The sequence below is a fragment of the Antechinus flavipes genome, chromosome 2, assembly GCF_016432865.1.
Source record: "Antechinus flavipes isolate AdamAnt ecotype Samford, QLD, Australia chromosome 2, AdamAnt_v2, whole genome shotgun sequence".
Classification (NCBI taxonomy): Eukaryota; Metazoa; Chordata; class Mammalia; order Dasyuromorphia; family Dasyuridae; genus Antechinus; species Antechinus flavipes.
This window is the reverse complement of record NC_067399.1, coordinates 343,238,681-343,263,219: the sequence shown is the minus strand read 5'-3', so window position 1 is coordinate 343,263,219 and position 24,539 is coordinate 343,238,681. Positions and strand designations below refer to the sequence as shown.

Sequence of the window (24,539 nt, the reverse complement as noted above, 5' to 3'; positions counted from 1 at the left end):
AAATTTCCCCTGTATACTCAATGGTGGAATGTTTGGCTGTCAAAAAGCCTTTCTTTCCATATAGCCCCATGAACATGCAAAACATGAAAGGTATATCTAGAGTCAGTATAGATGTTCACTCTCATTCCTTTCCCTAGTTCTAAAGCTCTGGTAAGGGCAACAAGTTTGGCCCTCTGGGCAGAGGTCCTGGAGGGAATGGCTTCCTCACAAAATAGGTGAATAAAATCACCTGACTGAGTGCTGTCAGGGAGCAAGGTGGCAAGGTTGAGTGTGGCACACTCAGAGAGTCAATTCAGTGGTGTCTAACAGGAGAGCCGGATACCTGGGAAACCTCCCACTAGCAAGCCACATTTTTAAAAATTTTTTTTATTTTTTATTTTTTTAGAAAAGCCACCTTTGCTTCTAGAATGCTCTGAACCTAATGAGGAGTTGGAACCGCAAACAGTTGGCCTAGGGTGAGCTTGGAAGTTTCCTCAATTAGAAAGGCTGTGGCAGCTAACTCTGAGACAAGGAAGGCCACCCTAAGGACACTGGATCAAGTTTCTTGGAGAAATAAGCAATGGGCCTAGGATGGGGTTCCAAGAGCTGAATTAAGACCCTTAGGGATTAGTTTGGTTTTTCATTCACATACCACATATCAGCATCAAAGGCTTTTCTAAATTAAGCAGGGCTAATGCTGGTACAGAGGTCAGTTTAGCTTTCAGGATCTCAAAAGCCTTGGTCTGATCAGGGCCCCAGTCAAAGGGTAGTGTGTCAGGGTCTTAAGGAGAATCATAGAGGAGGTTGGCAATAATCCCAAAGTTAGGTATCTAGATTCTACAAAATACAGCCATGCCCAGAAAAGTGCAGAATTGTTTCTTTGAAGCAGATTCAGTGACAAGATCACCTGCTTCCTCTCAGCTGTGAGTGAACAAGAGATAGAAATTACATGGCCCCAGTATTTAATAGACTGACAGGCAAAATGTGGAACTTGGACAAAGAAACTTTCTAGCCTTGGGAGCCCAGAGGTAAGAGTTTTTGTTAGCATCAACATACTGAATGAGGTTGCTATTAAGCAGCTCCAGATTTCTCAGAGCTTTAATCTGTGCTGGAAAATAAATGGGGGCTATCTTGAAAGCCTTGAGATAGATCTGTCCATGTTAATTGATGGGTTCCCCTGGATTTGTCCATTCAAAGGCAAAAAGAAATTGTGAGTATGCAGTGATATAAAAAGATTTTTTTTTTCTGCCAAGTTCAGTTTTATTAAGTGTCTATAAACAATCAAAATAACATTTCATGGGATAGTCACTCATCTTGTATTTCAGGGCTCAAGATTGATAAATATTTTCAAGAAGTCTACAACACAAATAATTGCAGCTTATGTCCCAACATCTGTTGCCAAGGATGAAGAATTTGATAAATTCTATGGAAAATGATAAATTCTTTGTATTGGGGAGCCAATACAAAGAGGGCTGCTACTGTCCCTGCTTTAAAATCTCTTTGGGATATAAACCCAGTAGTAACACTGCTGGATTGATAACTTTTTGAGCATAGTTCCAAATCATCTCCAGAATGGCTGGAGATTCCACCGACAATGTTATCAGCATCCCAATTTTCCCACATCCCCTCCAGCATTCCACATTATCTTTCCCTGTCATTCTAGCCAATCTAACAGGTATGTAGTGGTATCTCAGAGTTGTCTTAATTTGCATTTTTCTGATTAATAATGACTTGGAGCATCTTTTCATATGGCTAGAAATAGTTTCAATTTATTCGTCTGAGAATTGTCTGTTCATATCAATTGGAGAATGTCTTGATTTCTTATAAATTAGAGTCAATTCCCTATATAGTTTGGAAATAAGGCCTTTCCTTTGACTGTGAAATGTTTTCCCAATTTATTGCATCCCTTCTAATCTTGTCTGCATTAGTTTGTACAAAAACTTTTCAATTTGATATAATAAAAATTTTCTATTTTGTAATCAATAATGATCTCTAGTTCTTCTTTGGTCATAAATTCCTTCCTCTTCCACAGGTCTGAGAGGTAAACTATCCTATGTTCTTCTAATTTATTTATAATCTCATTCTTCATGCCTCGGTCATGAAGGCATTTTGATCTTATCTTGGTGATTTGGAACTATGCTCAAAAAGTTATCAATCCAGCAGTGTTACTACTAGGTTTATATCCCAAAGAGATTTTAAAGCAGGGAAAGAATGCAAGAATGTTTGTAGCAGCCCTCTTTGTACTGGCTCCCCAATACAAAGAATTTATCATTTTCCATAGAATTCATTAAATTCTTCATCCTTGGCAACAGATGTTGGGACATAAGCTGCAATGTTAAGTGTGGGTCAATGCCTAGTTTCTGCCATATTAATTTCCAATTTTCCCAGCAATTTTTGTCAAACAGTGAGTTTTTATCCCCAAACCTGGGGTCTTTGGGTTTATCAAACACTAGATTATTAAAGTTATTGACTGTTTGGTCCTTTGAACCTAACCCATTCCACTGATCTACTAGTCTATTTCTTAGACAAAAGAAGATCTTTAAGATCTAAAGTAGAAAAGCATTGTGTGTTCCCTGCGATAGTATAGGTGATGAGTTGCAAATGATGAGGTGTAAGAATTGAGGTAGGAGATCCCCTCTGGTTGAGGCACAGGTCCTATGCAAAAGGATTCACAAACCTGAAATCTATGAGGCAAAAAGGGATTTATTGGTATGTATAAGGCAACTTGCTAGGAAGACAAACTTCTTAGTGGGCTGAGTCCTGGCAAGACAGCTTTCTAAGAAGAGAGCTTTCTTGGCAAGCATAATCCTGTTTTGAACTTCTGCAAAGATTCAGGGCTCACATATAAAAAGATGCTCCAAGTCATTATTAATCAGAGAAATGCAAATTAAGACAACTTTGAGATACCACTACACACCTGTCGTATTGGCTAGAATGACAGGAAAAGATAATGTGGAATGCTGGAGGGGATATGGGAAAACTGGGACACTGATACATTGTTGGTAGAATTGTGAATATATTCCTCCATTTTGGAGAGCAATTTGGAACTATGCTCAAAAAGCTATCAAACTATGCATACCCTTTGACCCACCAGTGGTCTTATATCCACTGGGCTTATATCCTAAAGAGATTTTTAAAAAGGGAAAGGGACCTGTATGTGCAAGAATGTTTGTGGCAGCCCTCTTTGTAGTAACCAGAAAGTGGAAACTGAATGGATGCCCATTAATTGGAGAATGGCTGAATAAATTGTGGTATATGAATATTATAAAATATTATTGTTCTGTAAGAAATGACCAGCAGGATGATTTCAGAAAGGCCTGGAGAGAATGATTTGATTGATACATGAATTGATGCTGAGTGAAATTGAGCAGCTTCAGAAGATCATTATATGCTTCAACAACAATACTATATGATAATCAATTCTGTGGATATGGGCCCTCTTCAACAATGAGATGAACCAAGTCAGTTCCAATAGAGCAGTAATGAACTGAACCAGCTACATCCAGGGAAAGAACTCTGGGAGATGACTATGAACCATTACATAGAATTCCCAATCCCTATATTTTTGTTCACCTGCATTTTTGATTTCCTTCACAGGTTAATTGTACACTATTTCAAAGTCTGACTCTTTTTATACATCAAATTAATTTTGTTTGGACATGTATAAATATATTGTATTTAACTTATACTTTAACATATTTAACATGTGCTAGTCAACTTGCCATCTGGGGGAAGGGATCGGGAGAAGGAGAGAAAAAGTTGGAATAAAAGGATTTGCAACTGTGAATGCTGAAAAATTACCTATGCATATATCTTGTAAATAAAAAGCTATAAAAAAAAATTCAGGGTTCATAGTTGTCTTTTATTAGCTGTCTGAGGCTTAGGGCTTCAATTCAAAATTGAATGAGATTCACTCAATGTTGACAACCAGGCCTAGATCTCCAATTGAAAAGAGATTACTTATCTTGGGAGTTTGAGCTATTGGGAGTGGTTCTGGACTAATCTTCAACTCAATAGAGGCTGTGACCACATCTCTGGCCACAATCTCCAACTGAATGAAATCACTTAACTGGGTTCCCTGAGGATGGGCCTCTTTCAGAGGAGAGTTTGAGACTCAGGAACTTCTCCCAAGAGATGTTTACCCCCATCATTTTCTCATCAAAATTTTCAGTTTTCATCATAGGGATTAGGCAAAATGGAGTGAATAGTTTCCATCAAAGGTGGCAGTCCCTCTCTGGCCCTTGGCTCCATTGCTTACTGGCATCTGTGAGGGAACACATTGACATTCTGGAGGAATACTAAATCTGGGATGGCATGAAATAGCCCCCCCCTACCCCCACCCCAGGGATTTGTTGGTCCCAGACAGAGGAATCTACTCCCTCTCAGATTATAGATGGAATATGGGAGGCTTTGAGAGAAGCACAAAAAGTGCACCCAAAGGTCTGAGAAGGGAAAATTGGGTCCCCAATTTCACTATAAAGTTGAGTGGGACAGTATTGACCACAAAAATAGAGACTCTCTGAATAAGAAAAAGCAAAAAGGGATTTATTATGATCTTGAGAGAAAGGGCATCTCTCATCTGACAAAGTGTCAGTAAAAAATGAGGGCAAAGTAAAAACTGCAAAACACAAGATTAAATTCCCTGAATGCAGAAGCTCTCACCCCTGCCTGACCTTTTCTCACATTGTTTGGGGGATTCAGGGCTTACATTCTAGTCGCAGAAATCTAACCCAGAAATAAAAGAATAAAAGCCAATAATAATAAGTTCTTAATTTAAACTTTCCTAGAGAACTAAAATACAAACAGATATTCTAGTATAAGAGAATTCAAAGTCAATATCAGTTTTAAAAGAAATAATTTAATATTAATTAAGAGGTGATGGGAAAAAGGAGGGAACAAACACCTGCAACTTTTAGTTATAGCTCTATTTGTTATTATAAAATCTCAAGTCACAATTAAGGCTGTACTTTAAGGCTATATTCCTAGGAGAGTATCTTCTCTCAGTTAATTCCACATAAAGTCATGACCTAACAAGTGGGCAGGACAGGAGGATATAAGAAAGAGATCACCAAACTGACAAGTCAGAGGGAAGATCTTAGAATTGTTCCTAATTTTTCTTCAATTCCAATCATCCTCTAAGGGGAAGATATGAGTAGAGCCAGAGTACCAGGGCATGACAGAATACAAGGTCTCCATGTCAAGGAGAAATTCAGTGGACTTACCTGCCACATCCAAAGTGGGTTCAGACATCATGATGGAGTAAGAGGGAACTTGGCCAAATCCTGGGGCACTGTCAACGCTGGTTATGAGGAGACAGGAGGACAAAGCATTGGGAAGAGATGATTCAACCCCACTGCAGAGTATCTCTTCTAGTGCCCCTCCTATTTGCACTTAGGGAAAAGACCTGGAAATAAACTCCAAGGACAGTTGTGTGAGAGGAATGGTCCTGGCCATGGCATCTGAAGCATGAATCCCCATGGTTTCTGGATATGGCAGCAATTGAGCCTTTGCTGCAGCTTGGTTCCTATTGTTAAAAACAAAAAAACAAACAAAACCCAAAAACCTCTAAAGGCTATTTCCAACAGCTGTGTCTGGGAAGTTTGAGGACCCATGGCTAACTTCTATAGCTTCCTCTGAATGACTGGGACAGACTGATTAATAAAATGCATGTTGAGTTCAGGAGTACTCTCTAGAGTAGTGGGGTCCAGGTTAGTCTATTTCTTTAGAGCCTTTACAAGGTGCCCCTGAAAGAGGGCAGTATTTTACTCAGGTCTTTGAATAACTTCCTTAAGTTTTTCATAATTATATGCTTTTTAATTCCCTTCTTCATGCCATCAGTAAAGGCAGATTAGAAATTGACCTCTTTTTCTCTCCTGATGATTCTATCCAAGGTCTGAGACTGGGACAGCAATAGCTTCTGGTGGGTATCTACTATAGATAGATACCCACCATGGACTCAGCCATAGCATTCCCAAACTTCTGGGCTAGATCCCAGATTTTCTTTAAGATAAAATTGGAGTGAGATGATTTTAAGCTTTCAACAATAGTGGAGTCCTCAGAATAATGGCCAAGTTTTCACATTGAAAACATTGCATCTTGGGTGTTCCACCCTAAGAAAATACTACTTTTGTCAATGAGCAGAGTTTAGGAAGATGGCTGAATCAGGATCCTGAGGAAAAGAATAAGGGGTCCTGCTCCTTGTATGGTAAGGATTGAAGAGCTGGGACCATGAGATTTCAGAATCTGGGTCAAGAGGTGAGGGTCTATTTACTCCAAAGATATAGGAAGTATGAACATACTCCAGGAAAGTCTCATTCTTCTCTCCAAAGGATGAGTTTTCCACCATTTTTGAACATGGCTTGTATGATGAGAGTGGGGAATATGTCAAGGAGGAACATGAAATGGGAGGTCCAAGAAGTCTGTTAATTTTGTCATTCTCAACTAATTGGGGTGATGGAGGAGGAACCTTGTGTTTCAGGAGAGGAAACATAAGGCTCATTCCCAATTCAATAACCTTGGATTCCCCCACAGGGGATCTACCCCTGGGTGGATCCCCTGTTTCTTGCAAGAACAATAGATAAACCAACTTACTTCATACACTCCTGAATTCTTTTTATCTTTGTTGCATATTTCTAACAATTAGTCTAATCAAGTTCATGTCCAGGTGCAGCATGACTGCTGAATGAGTATGCATTTCAGGTTCTCTTGGTCGGAGTCCCAAAAGTTGCTCCTAGAAGTTGTTTCTTATTCCTCTGGGTTTTGATGCTGCATCATCTAGAAAAATCATACTCTACAATAATGGAATGCTAAGGAGTCCTCTTTAAAACTCTGAAGACCATAATCTTTGTTTCTTTTCCTGGTTGCTTCTATGCCTTAGGAGTGTTGAAGCAAAAATTCAGGTGATAGCTGACTTTTTGAATAACTCTGTAGTCTTTTCTTCATCACATGGTAACAACCAAAACCTTTACAGAGTATTTTAAGTTAATATCTTTAATTTTCTTTACCTTTATTTAAAAAAATTTTCAGTTCCAAATCTCCAAATCAATTTCAGTCTCCCTCCCCTCTACAACTCACCTACCCATTGAACTGAGAAGGCAAGTAATCTCATGATTCTTTTGAAAGCAGCTCCCTAGCTTTCTCTTTCTGGAGAGACATCTTCTTAATGTTTTCCACATGCAGATGCTATCTGGGCATGTGCCAGACCTCAATATTTTGGATGGATTTTTTTTTTAATGTCATTTTTAAACATAAGCTCAGTTAATCTTTTCTGACTGTTACTGATTTCATTTTCTAGGCAAAGACACTCTGGCTTTGTGATTTCTGCTTTCTCAGAAAATTCTATATAACTTTCTGTAGAATAATGGGGGGAGTTTTTGGAGGGTATTTTACTTTTTGATATGAAAGAGGTAAAACTATCTTGTTTTACAATCATGACCAATAGTGGTGTGTCCAGACTAGTTCTCTGGAGGATCTCTGTACCAACTCAAGTCCTTGGTCTTGGAAGAGGAGTGAAGAGGCAGGACTCACATTCATGGTCAAACATGGAGTCCATCTATTCCCAAATTCAGCCTTATATACCCTGATACCCTTATATAACCATTGCACACTACACATGCCCAAACTATATACTGTGCATGTGGGACCATATAAACAACTTGCTATTGTGTGTAAATATCTCTTTTTCATTTAGTATCACTCTGGTTTAATTACAATACAAGTGATCACCTGGCTTTTCAGGAAGGCTGAGAGCCTTTAGGGGAAATGGGGAGCTGAACTAGACACTGTAAACGGGTTCCCTCTAGGCTGAAGGATCTTATACCTCACCCAGAATTCCCCCACTATCTGTGGCCTTCTACAAACAGAAATTCACCTGAGAAAAGGGAATCTTTTCCCTATCTTGGTAGACCATAGATAAGAAAGGGGGTTCTACTTGATCCTCACAGAAGAAAGTGACTCTTCAGTAGAGGTCTTTTAAAAGGACCCAAATTTTTTATCATTCCCTTGACTGGGCAGTTGGGAATGAAAAGTTTTGGTTGGTGAGTTCTTGTGTTGGAATCCTTATAAAGTGTTAAGTCTTTAGAATTGATAGAGACAATAATTATCTAATTTAGCATGGTTCAGTATGATTGATCTGATCCTACAAGGAGATGTTATGGACCAGTACTTGAAACAAAGTACTAAGTGGAGTTGAGGAGACAATGTTTAAATCTAGTTTAGAATTGATTTAATCCTACAACAAATAATGGTTTCCCAGTGATATAACGATTGGTGTGCACTCAAGGTACAGCATATAAGCAAGAAGCTCTCAGGGCTAAAGAGCCCTCTGGGAGAGACAGAAGCCCACTCTGGGAGGCAGAGACAGGGTCATTCTATATTCCACCTTTGTGCTTGGCTGGAGACATTCGGAGGGAGCTAGAGGCTGAAGCTCAAGACTTTAAAGGACACAATAAAGGACTGGATTTTAACTCCTGGCTGCGTTTGAAGTGATTATTACTTGGAACCAAAACTAAGGCTGCCTCCAGAAAACCTCCCCAAGAAATGTCTCACAGAGAACTATTATATTATACAAAAGAAGAGAACACCACATTCTTGGTTGGTTTTCAGGAGGTCTCTGGACCAGCCTTCGTTTCAGCAGATTAATTACGACAAGAATAGCTAGGTGTTAAAGTCCAAAATCCAAATTCTTTATTGTCTCCTTACCTGGGGGCTGGCTAGCTTTCTTGAGGCCCTTCAGATGGACCAAGATCTCAGGGTGGGGAGCAGGAGGACAGGTCAGCCACCACGAGACTGATGAAGATGGAATGAATCTCTCTTCTTGGCTCTGAAAGCTTGAGCTCCCACCTCCAGTCCTCTGTCTTCTCCAAATCTGTCTCCAAGCCTCTCAGTTCCCCAGGAGAGTGACCAGGAGCCTGACCGAAGATGGAATGTCTCTGGCTGAGTTTGTCCCAGCTTTATATGCTTTATTTTAATTATATCATAGTAGGTGTGAATCTTGTAGAACAATATTAAGTATTAAGTACATGTACTGAACTAGAGAACTATTAAGCACCATGCTAAACTAGATAATCACTGTCTTATCAATTCCACTGACTTAACACCTTGTAAGAATCCTTGTTTCAAGTACAAAGTTCTGGCTCATAACAAGGGAACTCTGAGTGGTTGACAATTTAGGGGTAAACTAGTATCAATTCAGGTCTAGGAACAGGATTCATGTAAATTTAATGATGTTGCTACTACTAGCCATTATGATTGTTTTTACTTTAGGAAACCTACTATTGAAGGGTGAAACTTCTAGTGGAAATTCAGCAACAACCCTAAGGCCACCTAGCCTTGAGAGCAATGTAATTAAAATGTAGTAAATAATGATAGATTTCTCTCTCTAGTTTCTACATGAGATGTAGTAGTAATAATCCGAAGGTCTCTGGCCTTGGCAGTGTGGTAGTTCCACAAACATTGCTGGCTGTCAGATGAATAGGACCATGTAAATATTTCTCAGAGGCTGTAGGACTTTATGCCTAAATTTCAGGAAGTCACATGATCCCTATTCTCAGAGGGCTTTAGGGCAGAAAAGGTCAAACCCTAGGTCTAAGTTTCAGGAAGTCATGTGACCCACAGGAAGTAGACAGCATTGCTGACCATTGGTCAATGGTTACTTCCTTTTCAGTCCATCCAATGAATCCAAGTCTTTTGCTATATAATTCACTGCCTGTTTCCAGGCAAGGGCCACACACACACCATGCTGAGCTGCTCATCTCGTGTGCTTGGACTTTTCCTTGTTAGGACCCAATAAATGCTTCCTGTTTGTATCTGAAGATGTCTTTGAGTAGTCAATTTGGGTAAGAGGGTCTAGCATCTTGTCCCACACACAGACAACAGTCTCTTGGTCAGTGATAACAAAGTTTCTTTTTTTTAATTGTTATTTGTTTTTATTATTATTATAGCTTTTTATTTACAAAACATATGTGTGGGTAATTTTTCAACATTAACTCTTGCAAAACCTTCTGTTCCAACTTTTCCCCTCCTTCCTCCCACCCTCTCAGATGGCAGATAGTCCAATACATGTTAAATATGGATAACAAAGTTTCTGAGACAATAATGAGGTACATGCCAGATCACTCCTCAAATTCACCCCTAAGCCATAAAATTAGTAAATAAGTAATATGAAACTCTGGTATCTCTAACTTTGTCCTATAAATTTATCTTCTTGCTCCTAGTTCCTAGTTCTTAATTAGCAGTACAATTATAATAAACTTTGCCCCTTGACTTGGAGATTAGTCCAAACCTGCAAATTCACTGGTCTGAAATCACAACCTTTTTTGAGGGATCTCCCATGACCCCCAATATTATTAACTTTTATTGTTCAGTTGATTTTTTTCATTTGTTTCTGATCCTTTCTGGCCTCATTTTACAGATGAGGAACTGAGGCAAACAGTTAAGTGGCTTGCTAGTAAGTATGGCTAGTAAAAGATGAGTCTTCCTGACTCCAGGTACCCTACTCTATCCACTGCATCATCTAGATACCTCTGTTAACTTACCCTGACAGTATTCTAATTATAGGAATTTAATGTTTTTATTATTTGTATTAAGCCCTGGCTAAGAATACCTCACAACCAGTCGTCTTCCTTCAGTAAGGGGTTAAATTTACAAGTTCCACAGAAATGAATCAAAGCACCTCAACTTCTGGCAGATAGAAGGGAGGTTCCTATGTTCTTCATTAAGAAGCCAAAATATATGAATTACAGAGACCATAATGCATGTCAGTTAGATAGTCACTAAACATTTATGAAACACTTGCTATGTACCAGATATGCTAAGTGCTAGAGATAAAAGAAAGAAGAAAGGTAATTCCTACCCTCAAGTTGCTTACAACCTAATTGGGGAAGAGTAGGAAAATGAAAGGACTAGGAGAGATAGGAAAGAAAGAAACTAGCTTTTGGAGAATGATGAAATCCATAAGAGTGCTAGGGAAGGGAGGGGTCTAGCTGGACCCCCTCCTTAAAGTAAGATTATAGGATAAGCCCTCCTATCAGTAGGAGAAACTAGAGGGGGAAAATACTGATAAAGTAATAGTTTCCAGGCTTAGATCTTGCAGGATGAAGAGATTCTTAGGGCTGAGGGAGAAGTCCAGGAGAGTTCAGCTGGCTGAGAAATGAATGTCAAGCTAGAGAAAATGTCCTAATCCAAACATCAGCATCTTCACTTGATCACCTCTTTTACCAAGGAAAGAAGAGAAGGTATGAAGTGGTCAGATATTGAAAATCTACTACTAATTATAGAATAGTTCAGCCTGGGAAACATAAAGTTAATAACTACAATAACAATAAAGGGTTTTTTTTGTATTTGTATTGTTTTATTTTGTTTTTCATATTTGACATTTAAACACCCATCTTCCTCATAAGGTATACAGTGTCCATATTTCTCTGATTTCACAATCATTGCAAATTCTACCTCAAGATGGTCTGTGCAGTGTGTCTAAAGGGAAAAATACCTTTCCCACAACTCTCTTCCCAGTTTGTCACAATGCCTGAAATTCTCACTATTAAAATATCCACCATTGGGTTAAAGTAGCCAATGTTAATGTTATCTGGGAGGGAAAAAAGACAAATAAATACCTTTCTATTGCTTTAATAACTTGTCACAGATTACTTATTCATATTATTTAGCACTTCTGTAAGAATAGTTAAAATTGGAAGAATGGGACAAAAGAAAATTTATATATATGAAAAAAGAAGGGAGAATGGTAACACTTGGTGGAGAATATTGTGGTTGGGAGAGAATGGGGAGTAGAGATGGTAAAAACATCATGACCAAAAAAAAAAAAAAAAAAAGTTGTATAACCCTGGTACAGTTATTTCCTCTCTAGGCTTCAGTTTTTTTTAGTCAGCAAAATGAGAAACTTAGATTAAATTATTTATTAGCATTTGGCCATCTGTAGGGTGGTAGAAGGGAAGCACTCAAAGTACTTTGACTGCCAGGTGTGGCAAGAAATGAGTGGGTTTAAAAACAAAACTTCTACATTTAAAAGTCATTCCCTTTCAACTTACTAGTAACAACTGGGAAGTTAAAAAATGCTGCCACTAATAAAAATATTTTCCTTCTTTTTTTCTTTCCTTTCTTTCCATTTCTTCCCTCCTTCCTTCTTTCCTACCGTTTTAAGAGGCTACACAAATCAAGTAAACAAACATTTACTTTAAGTGCTTACTATGCGCTAAGCACAGTGCTAAGTGAAGAGGATTTAAAAACGGGCAAAAAAGCCTGTCCCTGCCTTCAAGAACCTTACATTCTAATGGGAGAAGACAACAAACAAAGGCATACACAGGATAAATTGGAGATTACTAAAAGAAACCAAGATAAACTTCTTGCAAAAGGTGGAATTGAAGGAAGCCCCGGGGCAAGGACGAAGAGGGAGACCATTCCAGGTCGGGGACAGCAAATGAAAAAAAGCGGAGTGCAACTCTTTTATTTTTGGTATCTACAGTGACTATTACTGTCCACAACCCTTTTCCCCCATTACAAACCGACTTTCCCTCATTTTGTTCCTGCTTTGAGACGTATCAGTTTTCAGCATCGCCATCTATAGAACAGAAGCTGCACTAGAACCGAGTCGGTCTCCTCGCTCTCCAAATTACGTCATTCGGGTCCACAGTCTCGAGGTCTTGCCGCTCGCCTTGCATTCTTGCCGGGCGTGGTGGCGCGCGCCTGTAGTCCTAGCTACTCGGGAGGCTGAGGCTGGAGGATCGCTTGAGCCTAGGAGTTCTGGGCTGCCGTGTGCTATGCCGATCGGGTGTCCGCACTAAGTTCGGCATCAATATGGTGACCCGCCGGGAACGGGGGACCACCAGGTTGCCTAAGGAGGGGTGAACCGGCCCAGGTCGGAAACGGAGCAGGTCAAAACTCCCGTGCCGATCAGTAGTGGGATCGCGCCTGTGAATAGCCACTGTACTCCAGCCTGGGCAAGATAGTGAGACGCGGTCTCTCTCCTTTTTCGCATTTTGCAATTTATGCTTTACATAGAAAACAAAACAAAACCATCAAATTGGGGAATGGGAGCGTGGTTTCATGTGTGTAAATCTTCTCTATAAATTAGTCGAACTTAAAAGGCAGAAAAAGATAGTGAGATGTTGAGTTCATCAGTCAGAGGATGTTTAAAACAAGTCACTCGCGTGTTAGAGTTGTTGGTTGAACTCTGCTTTCTAAATGACAATGAGAAAAGTTTTATTTCTCTTTGTTAAAATTGACAGCACAACTTGCACACTTTCTCTGCACTGCCTCCTGCTGGATATTTCGCAAAATTATCCGAAAACATAAAGCAAAGAACTTTTGGACCAGCAGGAGTCGCTAAGACTTCAGTTTGGAAAGTATATGTAAAGGAAGAAAACTACAGAAAAGCCACAGGATCGACTGCCCTCCTTGAATTTACTCAGAATATTTGTCCGGGAGGATAGATTAATAGATTAGAGACATTCTGTCTCTGTCTACTTTAAGGAATTATAAATACACTATATCCCGTATTACTTAGACGCGCGCTTCAATGAATTTTGGGTCCGCCGGTCTACCGTCAGTTTGATTTCTGCGCCTGCGTGTGGAGGCGAGCCGCTTAGAGTCTGAGCAGACTTGAGGGAGGAAGGTGCTGGTCAGGAATCGGAGTGTCTCAGGATCTTTCACCATGAAGACGCGTTTCAGCTCCGTAGATATTTGCGCCATCCTCTCCGAGTTCAATGCCAGGTAGGATCGATCAGACCGGATCTGTGCGGTGGAGAGCTGAGAGAAATCTACAATGATACGACATACCTGAGGTCTACTCTCGTTTTCCTTATAATTCCAGGCCTTGTTCGGGCGAAGTGGAGCCTCGAATTTTGGGGAGCGGGTGGCCGACCAACCTGAGGGTAAAGGTGGGCGGAAGGCCCGAGCATTCGCCCACTGCGAGCTCCTGAAACCTGGGGCTGGCCTGGAATGGGCTCTTTCCGTCTGGGAAGTTGTCATTGCCTATAGTCTACCCACCGTGACTTCCGAATGGATTCCCTTGCGAGAACCGAGATTGTTTAAAAGCCATTTTTAATCTTTAAAGCATTCTGTTTTAATCTTAAAAGCATTCTGTGAACCAAGCCTTAGTCAAGCCCCGAGGGTGAGCTTGGAAGTCAGAGAAACCTCTTGGGTTTCCCTGCAGTGGCATAAGTTAGCCTCTCCTACACTTAGAGATATTAAGTAGTAACACTTAATTCTGTAACTTTACAGATAATTAAATGTGTCAGTAGGAGATGAAATTAGAGATCCTATCTAAAAAGAGAAAGTAAATAAATGGGAGTAGTCATTACCATTATTGTTATATTATACTAGATCTCTCTTAATACAGTCTAAAGTCAAATTTTTGGGGGGAAGATACTTTATTCACATAGATGTCAGAATAAGGATAGATTCAGGATGTAAGAATAGTTAGTATTGCCCCTTATTATAGAGTCCTTTTCTATTCCCTTTAGCTATTCTTAATGGCAGCAAAAAAACCCAAAAAAAACTGATTTTAGATGGGAAGGAAGAGTATAGCTCCGAGCATTACATTTTAGGAAAAACATTGACTCAGCTGGATTCAATCTACAGGATTACAACCAAGATGAAAAGGACTGGAAACCAGTGGATCGTTTGAAGAAAGTGGGGATGTGTGCCAGAGAGAAGGAGTGTGTGTCTGTGTGTGTGTGTATATTTCTTAATATATTTGAAGGACTTTCATTTGGAAAAGAAGCTGGACTCCTTTTAAAAAGGAAAGATTTCAATTAGAACAGTCCAGAAGTAGAGTGGACAGTCTTTAAGTCGGCTAAAAACCTATCAGAGAAGAAAAGGGGGGGGGGGGTAGCTAGGTGTCCCAGTGTGTAGACCACCAGTCCTGAAGTCAGGAGGACCGGAGTTCAAATGTGGTCTTGGACACTTAACACTTTCTAGTGTGTGACCCTGGGCAAGTCATTTAATCCCAATTGCCTCAGCGCAAAAAAAAAAAAAAAAAAAAAAAAGTAAAGGGGGCTCTTTTTTAGGTATTGATTGGACTCTTCTAAATAAGATTCTTTTTCTCTCAAGTCCTAGCTCTGTTCATATCTACTTCTGTGAATTTATATAAATTATCTAGCTGTCTAGTTCCTCATCTACTAAATTGAGGTTACATTTAAAAATCTGTGTATGTTGTTGATGTGTACTGTTTTTTCTCAGTCCTGCAAAATGTGACTTGTTACATATTTTCAATTTGCCTTACAGCTTGTTGGGAATGAGAGTGTACAATATTTATGATGTGGATAATAAGACATACCTTATACGCCTTCAAAAGTAAGACTTTTTTATATTTCTTGTTGTGATTATTTAAATCTGAGATTGTTCATTTTTCACCTTAATTTTTTCACAATTGTTTCTTTGGCAAGTATTATTTTTAAGGTATATTTTATTTCTTTTTTTCCCTATAGGCCAGACTTTAAAGTTACGCTTTTACTTGAATCTGGTATACGAATTCACACAACAGAGTTTGAATGGCCAAAGAATATGATGCCATCTAGCTTTGCCATGAAGGTAACTTTTCCTTGGAGAAGAAAAGCTAAATTTTAAAATTGAAATCTTCTTACTTAGAGTTAATTTGATTTATATCCGTGTGGTATTACCTTTTTTTTCGTATTAATTGAATCAAAGATATACTGTGCAAATTCACTTACTTTTTACTTACCCCTCATTTTTTTAATCTTTAGAGTGAGGGGTAGAATTCAATTTCTCATAAATTTCTAGGATGTATTTTTAAACAAATAATTACTAAAAATCCAGAATAGGAAATTGTAAACACAATGATTTCATTAAGAACAAGTATGGTCAGACAAATGTCATTTCCTTTTTTGACAGGTTTACTAAAATGGTATATGAAGGTAATTCAATAAATATATGTTAAGCACTTGCTATATATAAAAGCATCATGTCAAGTGTAAGAGATATAAAAATTAAATATTATGCCCTATTATGTTCTACTTAGGAGATAGAACTTGTACACAAGTAAATTTATTACTGGGATATTTTATAGGGAGAACACTCACATTAAAGGAGTCAGGGAAGGGTTCCTAAAAATGTCACCTGAGTTTAATTGAAGAAAAGGAATCTGAAAGGTATAGTTAAAAAGGCATTTCCAGCATGAGAAGTCATTTGTGTAAGTGCATGGAGGTGAGAGATAAAGGACTAAGTGTGGAGAACAGTTAGTAGTCATATTTGACTAGAGTGTAGTATTCATAAAATGAGCATGGAAAGGTAAATAGTACCAGGGTTGTGGAAGGCTTTCAACATCAGACTGAAGAGTTTGCATTTTATCCTATAAAAGTCACAACCCCAGGTGTCTTTGCTAAGTGGAAAAAAGGGGATGGATTTATGAGATGCTATGAAATTGATGAAATTTTTAGTGGGGGGGTGGGGGGGTAAAATTGATAAGATTTTATAGTAGGGGGAAGACTTTCTAGCTACCAGTTCCAAATCATATTTCTTCTCTTCAGTCTTTCATTACCACTTCTGTACTAGAAACTTGGGCTTTTCCTCTCCAGAAAACACCATGGGCTCTGATAGATGAGTTTTCATCTTATCTTGCCTAGAATTAGCCTCTACATTATTTCCTTGCCACCACCAGCTCTAAGCTTAGCCCTACTCCTCCCTTACTCTTTCCAAGTTCCAACTCTCTTCTGTGCTCTAAGACTTGGGAGAATCCATTGTTAAATTTTCAGTGTGAGCATTTGTACCATGAAATATTTACAAATTCCAATTTGATTTATTATTTTATTAATTTTGTAGGCTTAAGAAAATATTAGTAAATGTAATTTCAAGTTAAAAGTGTTGTGGGGCAGCTAGGTAGTGTAGTGGATAGAGCACCAGCCTTGAAGTCAGGAAGACCTGAGTTCAAATCTGGCCTCAAACACTTAAGACTTCCTAGCTGTGTGATCCTGGGCAAGTTACTTAACCCAATTGCCTCAGAAAAAAAAAAAAAAAAAAAAAGTTAAAAGCGTTTGTGGTTCTAAAAAATTGGTAAATTTGGAGGAGTAGCAGATATATAGGGAAGATAATGAAAATTTCACTTTGTAATTAGTACATTTCATTTGTTTACTGAACATCTAAGAGAAAATATTCAGAGACTAATGTATGATAGATAGTTCAGTAGATAGTTTAGGACTAGACATAAATTTGAGAGTTATCTGCACAGACATAGTAATTGAACTTAGGAGAGAGGAGAGACCAGAATAACATTGTTAGGGACTAAATGCTAAGAGTTGAATCTGACCTTATGAAATTTAATAGAAATAAATATGAACTTTTATAGTTGAGGCTCAAAAAAATAACTACACAAGTTGAAGTTGACATATAGGTAAACATTAGTTTATGTGGAAAATATCTGAGAATTGTAATAGACTGCAAGCTCAATGTGAATTATCAGATATGAAAGTCAACAAATATTATGTAGTGTTATGCTACATTTAAAGATTCATAGTGTCCAGAACCAATAAATGTGAATCCCACTGTACTTTGCTGTGATTAGAATATATCTGGAGTATTATATTTAGTTGTAGGCATTGCATGACAAGAAGGACATTGATAATCTGTAGAGCATACAAAAGTAGGAAGCTAGAACATCAGAGGGCCTTTAAAATCATTCATTGTGACAATCTGTTGAAGGAAGTGAATTTATAAATTAATTAAAAGGTATTTAAGTGGTTACTATATACTATATTTTAATTTTTAATTCCCTCAAATAAGGAGAGTTAGCTTGTCACACAGGAGTAGTGGCTAGTGAAGAGTTTTGTTCTAGAAAGTCATAAGGATGATAAATCAAAACATAGGGTATTCTATTATAGGCATACATTTTCCAGAAGCTGGTAGTGTTGTTTGCTGCTGGCACAACAAAAGATACAATGTCAGGAGGTACATATGTAACAGCAAGACTGGGAGATAACAAGGGTGAAACGTTGTCAGTTACCTGGATCTGGCTAGTTAAAGATATTTAGCCATAAGAATAATAACAGGGGAATATAGTAGTCATTTACAAGTATTTGAAAGACTGTTGTTGGGAAGGGAGAAAAGACTTTTCCCCCCAAGGCAGAATCATAATCAGTAGGTTGTAATTCAGGCTTTCTCTTTTGAGAAACAGAGAATGGTCTACCATAGGAATTAGTCTCCCCAGAGGTCTTCAAAGACTTGAAAACTACATGTCAGGTATATCATGGAATGGATTCTTATTCAGGAAGATTTCAGATGTCCAGTCATATTGATTCTGTTTCCATAATATTTCCCTGTAACATCAGTCATCTTCTCTATTAATGTGACCCACTGAAAAAGCTTCTTGATTCATCTCAGTTTCAAGTTCCTTCCCCTTTGGGGGGTCATTCTTCATGCAGCATAAATTTCCTATGGTACAGGTCTAATTGTGCTATTTACCTACTCAAGAACCCTTAGAGATTTCCTGTTGCCTTTCAAACAAAATATTAATTCTTCAGCCTGGTCTTTAAGACCTTCCACAAAAAAATAAAAATAATAATTAAAAAAAACCTTCCACAATCTGTTCTTAGCTGCCTTTTTCCACAATCATTAAACATTATTCTAATTTTCCAGCCAAGCTGAACCAATTAGCTAGTGATTCCTTACTTTTTTGATCAAATAATATATATAAAATTATTTTTAGGCCTTATAATAAAAGCTTTTACAATCCAATACTTTGCATGTAGTAGATGGTTAATAAATATTTGTTGAATTCAATTAAAAAATATAAATATATTAAGCAAATTCTGATCTAATAATAGATGATTTAAGAGTTCAGTTTTATTCAAACTGAATAAATGACTTTTCTCCTCCCTTGATAGTGCCGAAAGCATTTGAAGAGTCGAAGACTGATCAGTGTAAAACAGCTTGGTGTGGATCGGATTGTAGATTTTCAGTTTGGAAGTGATGAAGCTGCCTATCATTTAATCATTGAGCTTTATGATAAGGTAAGTTGACAACTTTTTTTCTTTCTGAGAAATGACAATTATTATGTCATGTATTTGGCTTGATGTGAAGCAGGATTGGGGAGTTCTTTTTCTATCAATGATCTATAGGAAAAAATTATAGTCCAGAAAAAAAGTATCAGTGATTGTCTACAGGGAAACCCCCCCCAAAAAAAATTAATAGTTTTGGGGGGTTAGACTTCAGACAGTCCTTAGTTGTCTGAAATAGTAGGCTCCAAAATTACAAAAAACTTTACACACAAATAAAGTCAGATTTAAGTAATTGGAAAATTATTAGGTGCTCTTGGATAGGCCGAGCGAATATAATAAAGATGACAATACTTCCTAAACTGATCTATTTATTTAGTGCTATACCACTTGGACTCCCAAGAAAATATTTTAACGATCTAGAAAAAATAACAACAAAATTCATATGAAAGAAAAAAAGATAGAAAATCTCAAGGGAATTAATGAAAAAAAAAATCAAATGAAGGTGGCCTCGCTGTACCTGATCTAAAACTATATTATAAAGCAGCAGTTATCAAAACCATTTGGTATTGGCTAAGAAATAGATTAGTTGATTAGTGGAATAGGGTAGGTTCACAAGACAAAATAATCAACTATAGCAATCTAGTTTTTGACAAACCCAAAGATCCCAACTTTTGGGAGAAGTATTCATTATTTGACAAAAGCTGCTGGGAAAACTGGAAATTAGTATGGCAGAAATTAGGCATGGACCCACACTTAACACCGTATACCAAGATAAGATCAAAATGGGTCCATGATTTAGGCATAAAGAATGAGATCATAAATAAATTAGGGGAACATATCTCTCAGACTTGTGGAGGAAGAAGAAATTTGTGACCAAAGATGAACTAGAGATCATTATTGATCAGAAAATTGGAAATTTTGATTATATCAAATTAAAAAGCCTTTGTACAAACAAAACTAATGCAAACAAGATTGGAAGGGAAGCAACAAACTGTGAAAACATTGTCACAGTTAAAGTTTCTGATAAAGACCTAATTTCCAAAATATATAGAGAATTAACTCTAATTTATAAGAAATCAAGCCATTCTCCAATTGGTAAATGGTCAAAGGATATGAACAGACAATTTTCAGATGATGAAATTGAAATTATTTCCACTCATGAAAGAGTATTCCAAATCACTATGGTCAGAGAAATGCAAATTAAGACAACTCTGAGATACCACTACACACCTGACAGATTGGCTAAGATGACAGGAAAAAGTAATGGTGAATGTTGGAGGGAATGTGGGAAAACTGGGACAATGATGCATTGTTGGTGGAGTTGTGAATGAATCCAACCATTCTGGAGAGCAATCTGGAATTATGCCCCAAAAGTTATCAAACTGTGCATACCCTTTGATCCAGTAGTGCTACTACTGGGCTTATACCCCAAAGAGATACTAAAGAAGGGAAAGGGACCTGTATGTGCCAAAATGTTTGTGGCAGCCCTGTGGTATATGAATGTTATGGAATATTATTGTTCTGTAAGAAATGACCAGCAGGATGAATACAGAGAGGCTTGAAGAGACTTACATGAATTGATGCTAAGTGAAATGAGCAGAACCAGGAGATCATTATATACTTCAACAATGATACTATATGAGGATGTATTCTGATGGAAATAGATTTCTTCAACAAAGAGAAGATCTAATTCAGTTTCAATTGATCAATGATGGACAGAAGCAGCTACACCCAAAGAAAGAACACTGGGAAATTAATGTCAGCTGTTGGCATTTTTGTTTTTCTTCCTGGGTTATTTTTTTCCTTCTGAATCTAATTCTTCCCGTGCAACAAGAGAACTGTTCGGTTCTGCACACATATATTGTATCTAGGATATACTGTGACATATTTAACATGTATAGGATTGCTTGCCACCTGGGGGAGGGGGGTAGGGGAAAAGTCAGAACAGAAGTGAGTGCAAGGGATAATGTTGTAAAAAATTACCCAGGCATGGGTTCTGTCAATAAAAAGTTATAATTTAAAAAATAATAAAATAAAACTAACCCAGATATCCAAAAATAAATGAATAAATAAAATAGTAGGCTCCAAAATGTGGACTATGATCTAACCTTAAGAAATGTGTGATTAATTGGAGGATAAAAAGGTGGATCCTTTTTTTTTGCTGAGATAAAGTGAGTTGCACAAGAGTAGATGGATGAGTTATGTCAGATTGCAAATCTTATTTCATTATTTTTTTTTCAAAATATTCCTCTGTTCCAAATATTCCTATTACTGTTAAGAACACCACCATCTTTCTAGTCTTACAGGTTTCATAACCTTGATGCCATTTTTGACTCTTTATTCTTCCTCACTCCATATGTTCAATCAGTTGCAACTTAGGTTGTTTGGTTTCCATGTCTCTTGCATTTGTTCATTTTTTTTTTTTTTTTTTACTTATATAGTATAGTTCAGGTTTTTATCATGTCTCACTTGGACTAACAGTAGCATTATAATTGACATCTCTGCCTCAAGTATTGTCTCACTTCTGGTATATCCTCTACACAATGGTCAAATTGATTTTCCTAAAGCACAGGCCTTCCATTTCCTATTCAATAAATTCCAGCGCTCCTTATTGACTCTATGATGAAATTCTATTTCATTTTAATTTCATTCTTTATGTATTTCCCATCTGTGTTTTATAATACACAAATTTACTAGTATATACATATTAGTATGTAACAAATAAGTAAATAAAACATATTAAAAATTTATGCTCAGAAATTTTTTACACATGGATTACAATCAAAAAAAAACTTGGAGATCCCAAAGCTAAAATAAATGTGGTATAAGAGATAAGGCCTATGTTGTAAGAAAAAAGGTCTGGCTCTCTTCAACAATGAGATGATTCAGACCAGTTCCAATAATCTCATGATGAAGAGAGCCACTATACCCAGAGAAAGGACTGTGGGAACTAAGTGTGATTCACAACATAGCATTTTCACCCTTTTTGTTATTGTTTTCTTGCATTTTGTTTTCTTTTTTTTTTTTTTTCTAGTTTGATTTGATTTTTTGTGTGTAGCAAGATGTATAAATATGTATGTATATATTGGATTTAACATATTATAACACAAGGTTTTGTTCTTTTTGTTTGTTTTGTTTTTCTGCTGAGATTAAATGACTTGATTGATCAGAGAAATGCAAATTAAGACAACTCTGAGATATCACTACACTCCTGTCAGATTGGCTAAGATGACAGGAAAAAACAATGATGAATGTTGGAGGGGATGCGGGAAAACGGGGACATTGATGCATTGTTGGTGGAGTTGTGAACGAATCCAGCCATTCTGGAGAGCGATCTGGAATTATGCCCAAAAAGTTATCAAACTGTGCATACCCTTTGATCCAACAGTGTTTCTATTGGGCTTATACCCCAAAGAGATACTAAAAAAGGGAAGGGGACCTGTATGTGCCAAAATGTTTGTAGCAGCCCTGTTTGTAGTGGCTAGAAACTGGAAAATGAATGGATGCCCATCAATTGGAGAATGGCTGGGTAAATTGTGGTATATGAATGTTATGGAATATTATTGCTCTGTAAGGAATGACCAGCAGGATGAATACAGAGAGGCTTGGAGAGACCTACATGGACTGATGCTAAGTGAGATGAGCAGAACCAGGAGATCATTATACACTTCGACAACGATATTGTATGAGGATGTATTCTGATGGAAGTGGATTTCTCTGACAAAGAGACTTAACTGAGTTTCATTGGAGAAATGATGGACAGAAACAGCTACACCCAAAGAAGGAATAATGGGAAATGAATGTGAACTATTTGCATTTTTGATTTTCTTCCCGAGTTATTTTTACCTTCTGAATCCAATTCTCCCTGTGCAACAAGAGAACTGTTTGGTTCTGCAAATATGTATTGTATCTAGGATATACTGCAACATGTTTAGCATATATAGGACTGCTTGCCATCCTGGGGGGGGGGGGGGGAGGAGGGAGGGAGGGGGAAAAAACGAAACATAAGTGATTGCAAGGGATAATGTCGTGTAGAAATTATCCTGGCATGGATTCTGTCAATGCGAAGTTATTATTAAATAAAATAAAATTTATTATTAAAAAAAAAAAAAAAAAAGGAAAGCTACAACCATAAAAAAAAAAAAAAAAAAAAAAAAAAAAAAAAAAAAAGAGATTAAATGACTTGCCTAGTGTCACACACCCAGGAAGTGTTAAATGAATGAGGTTAGATTTGAACTCAGGTCTTCCTGACTTCAGGGCTGGTGCTCTATCCACTATCTAGCCCCCAGCTGCCCCATAACACAAGGTTTTGCAAGGGTTAATGTTGAAGAATTATCCATGCATATGTTTTGAAAAATAAAAGCTTTAGTAAAAATAATATTTACCTTGAAAAAAAATTAATGTACATCTATAACTAGAAATAAGAAAATTTTAAAAAAGAGAGTAAGGGGAAAGTAATGAAATTACATGCCCAGATCTGATTTTTCTTAGCTTCATTTTTTAACTTGTTTCTCATTTTGTCCATCTTCTACAGAGTTAGACTTGTCCAAAATTTGGCACCCTTTAAATTTTAGTTATGTATACCTTGCAAAAATATTCCATTTTTGGAATTCATGATTTGTATTGCAGATACTTTCTGTCAAGGTATCAGGAGTCTAATAGCAGTCACAAAACGATATGGCAGAAAGTTATGAGTTATGTTTGAGTTCTGTAAAAAATTTGAATATGAATCACAAAGGACACATATCAAAGGCTACTTCTTTATTACTGTAAGTTTAATATGTAAAATATGGTGTTAATCACAAAATTTTAAAGTTTAATTGAAAATAACAAAAGAACATATTTGGACTGTGTCTTTCTAAATTTCTTTTTTAATAAAGCTCCATTTTTGTTAATTTGGACTAGGCCTGTGATTTTGTCCTTCCAGGAACTCCCAAAAAGGAAACTTCCTCTGCCAATACAAATAGGCAGCTGATCTGGAACTTGAATGTTAGCGAGCTGTTTCCTGGATTGAAAGGTTAAATGATTTTCTTAGGGTTATATAGTCAGCATTGATTGGATCAACACACACTCTTGAGGCTAGCTTCTTACATACTGTGCCGGGTTCACAACATTTTTGTTTTTCACACCTCTTTGAACAAAAAACCCAATACTTCTTAGTGTTTGTTATTTGACAGTTATTTGGCTGATGATACCAAATACATTCCAGTAAATGAAGGCATCAATAGATAATAGATATTTTACCATTTTAACTTTTTTTTTTTTTTTTGCTGAGGCATTTGGGGTTAAGTGACTTGGCTAGGGTCACACAGGAAGTGTTAAGTGTCTGAGACCAGATTTGAACTCGGATCCTCCTGACTTCAGGGCTGGTACTGTATTCACTGTGCCATCTAACTGCCCATCATTTTGACTGTATGTTGTGATTTTCAGAAATGCATTGAATGTTTGAAGTGGGGACCTGTAGTGCTTTATAGACAGCCTTTAAATCATCTCTAATGCTATTGCTGCTAAAAGCTAAGTGGTATGTGACACTAGGTCATAGGAATTGCCTTGCAATTAAAATTACAAATGAGATATCTATTTGTACTCATATGT

At 37.3% G+C, this 24,539-nt stretch overlaps 1 protein-coding gene across 2 annotated transcripts in view; it reads left to right on the top strand.

Annotated features, from left to right (window-relative positions):
- The first annotated feature begins 13,588 nt into the window (after positions 1 to 13,588).
- Positions 13,589 to 24,539, top strand: part of NEMF (nuclear export mediator factor) — a 78,556-nt gene continuing 67,605 nt past the window's right edge. For both annotated transcript variants that reach the window (XM_051977921.1, XM_051977922.1), the window contains exons 1-4: positions 13,589 to 13,704; positions 15,220 to 15,288; positions 15,423 to 15,525; positions 18,831 to 18,956. In XM_051977921.1, the coding sequence (XP_051833881.1) occupies positions 13,646 to 13,704; positions 15,220 to 15,288; positions 15,423 to 15,525; positions 18,831 to 18,956 (357 nt within the window). In that variant the 5' untranslated portion in view covers positions 13,589 to 13,645. The remainder of the gene's footprint in view (positions 13,705 to 15,219; positions 15,289 to 15,422; positions 15,526 to 18,830; positions 18,957 to 24,539) is intronic.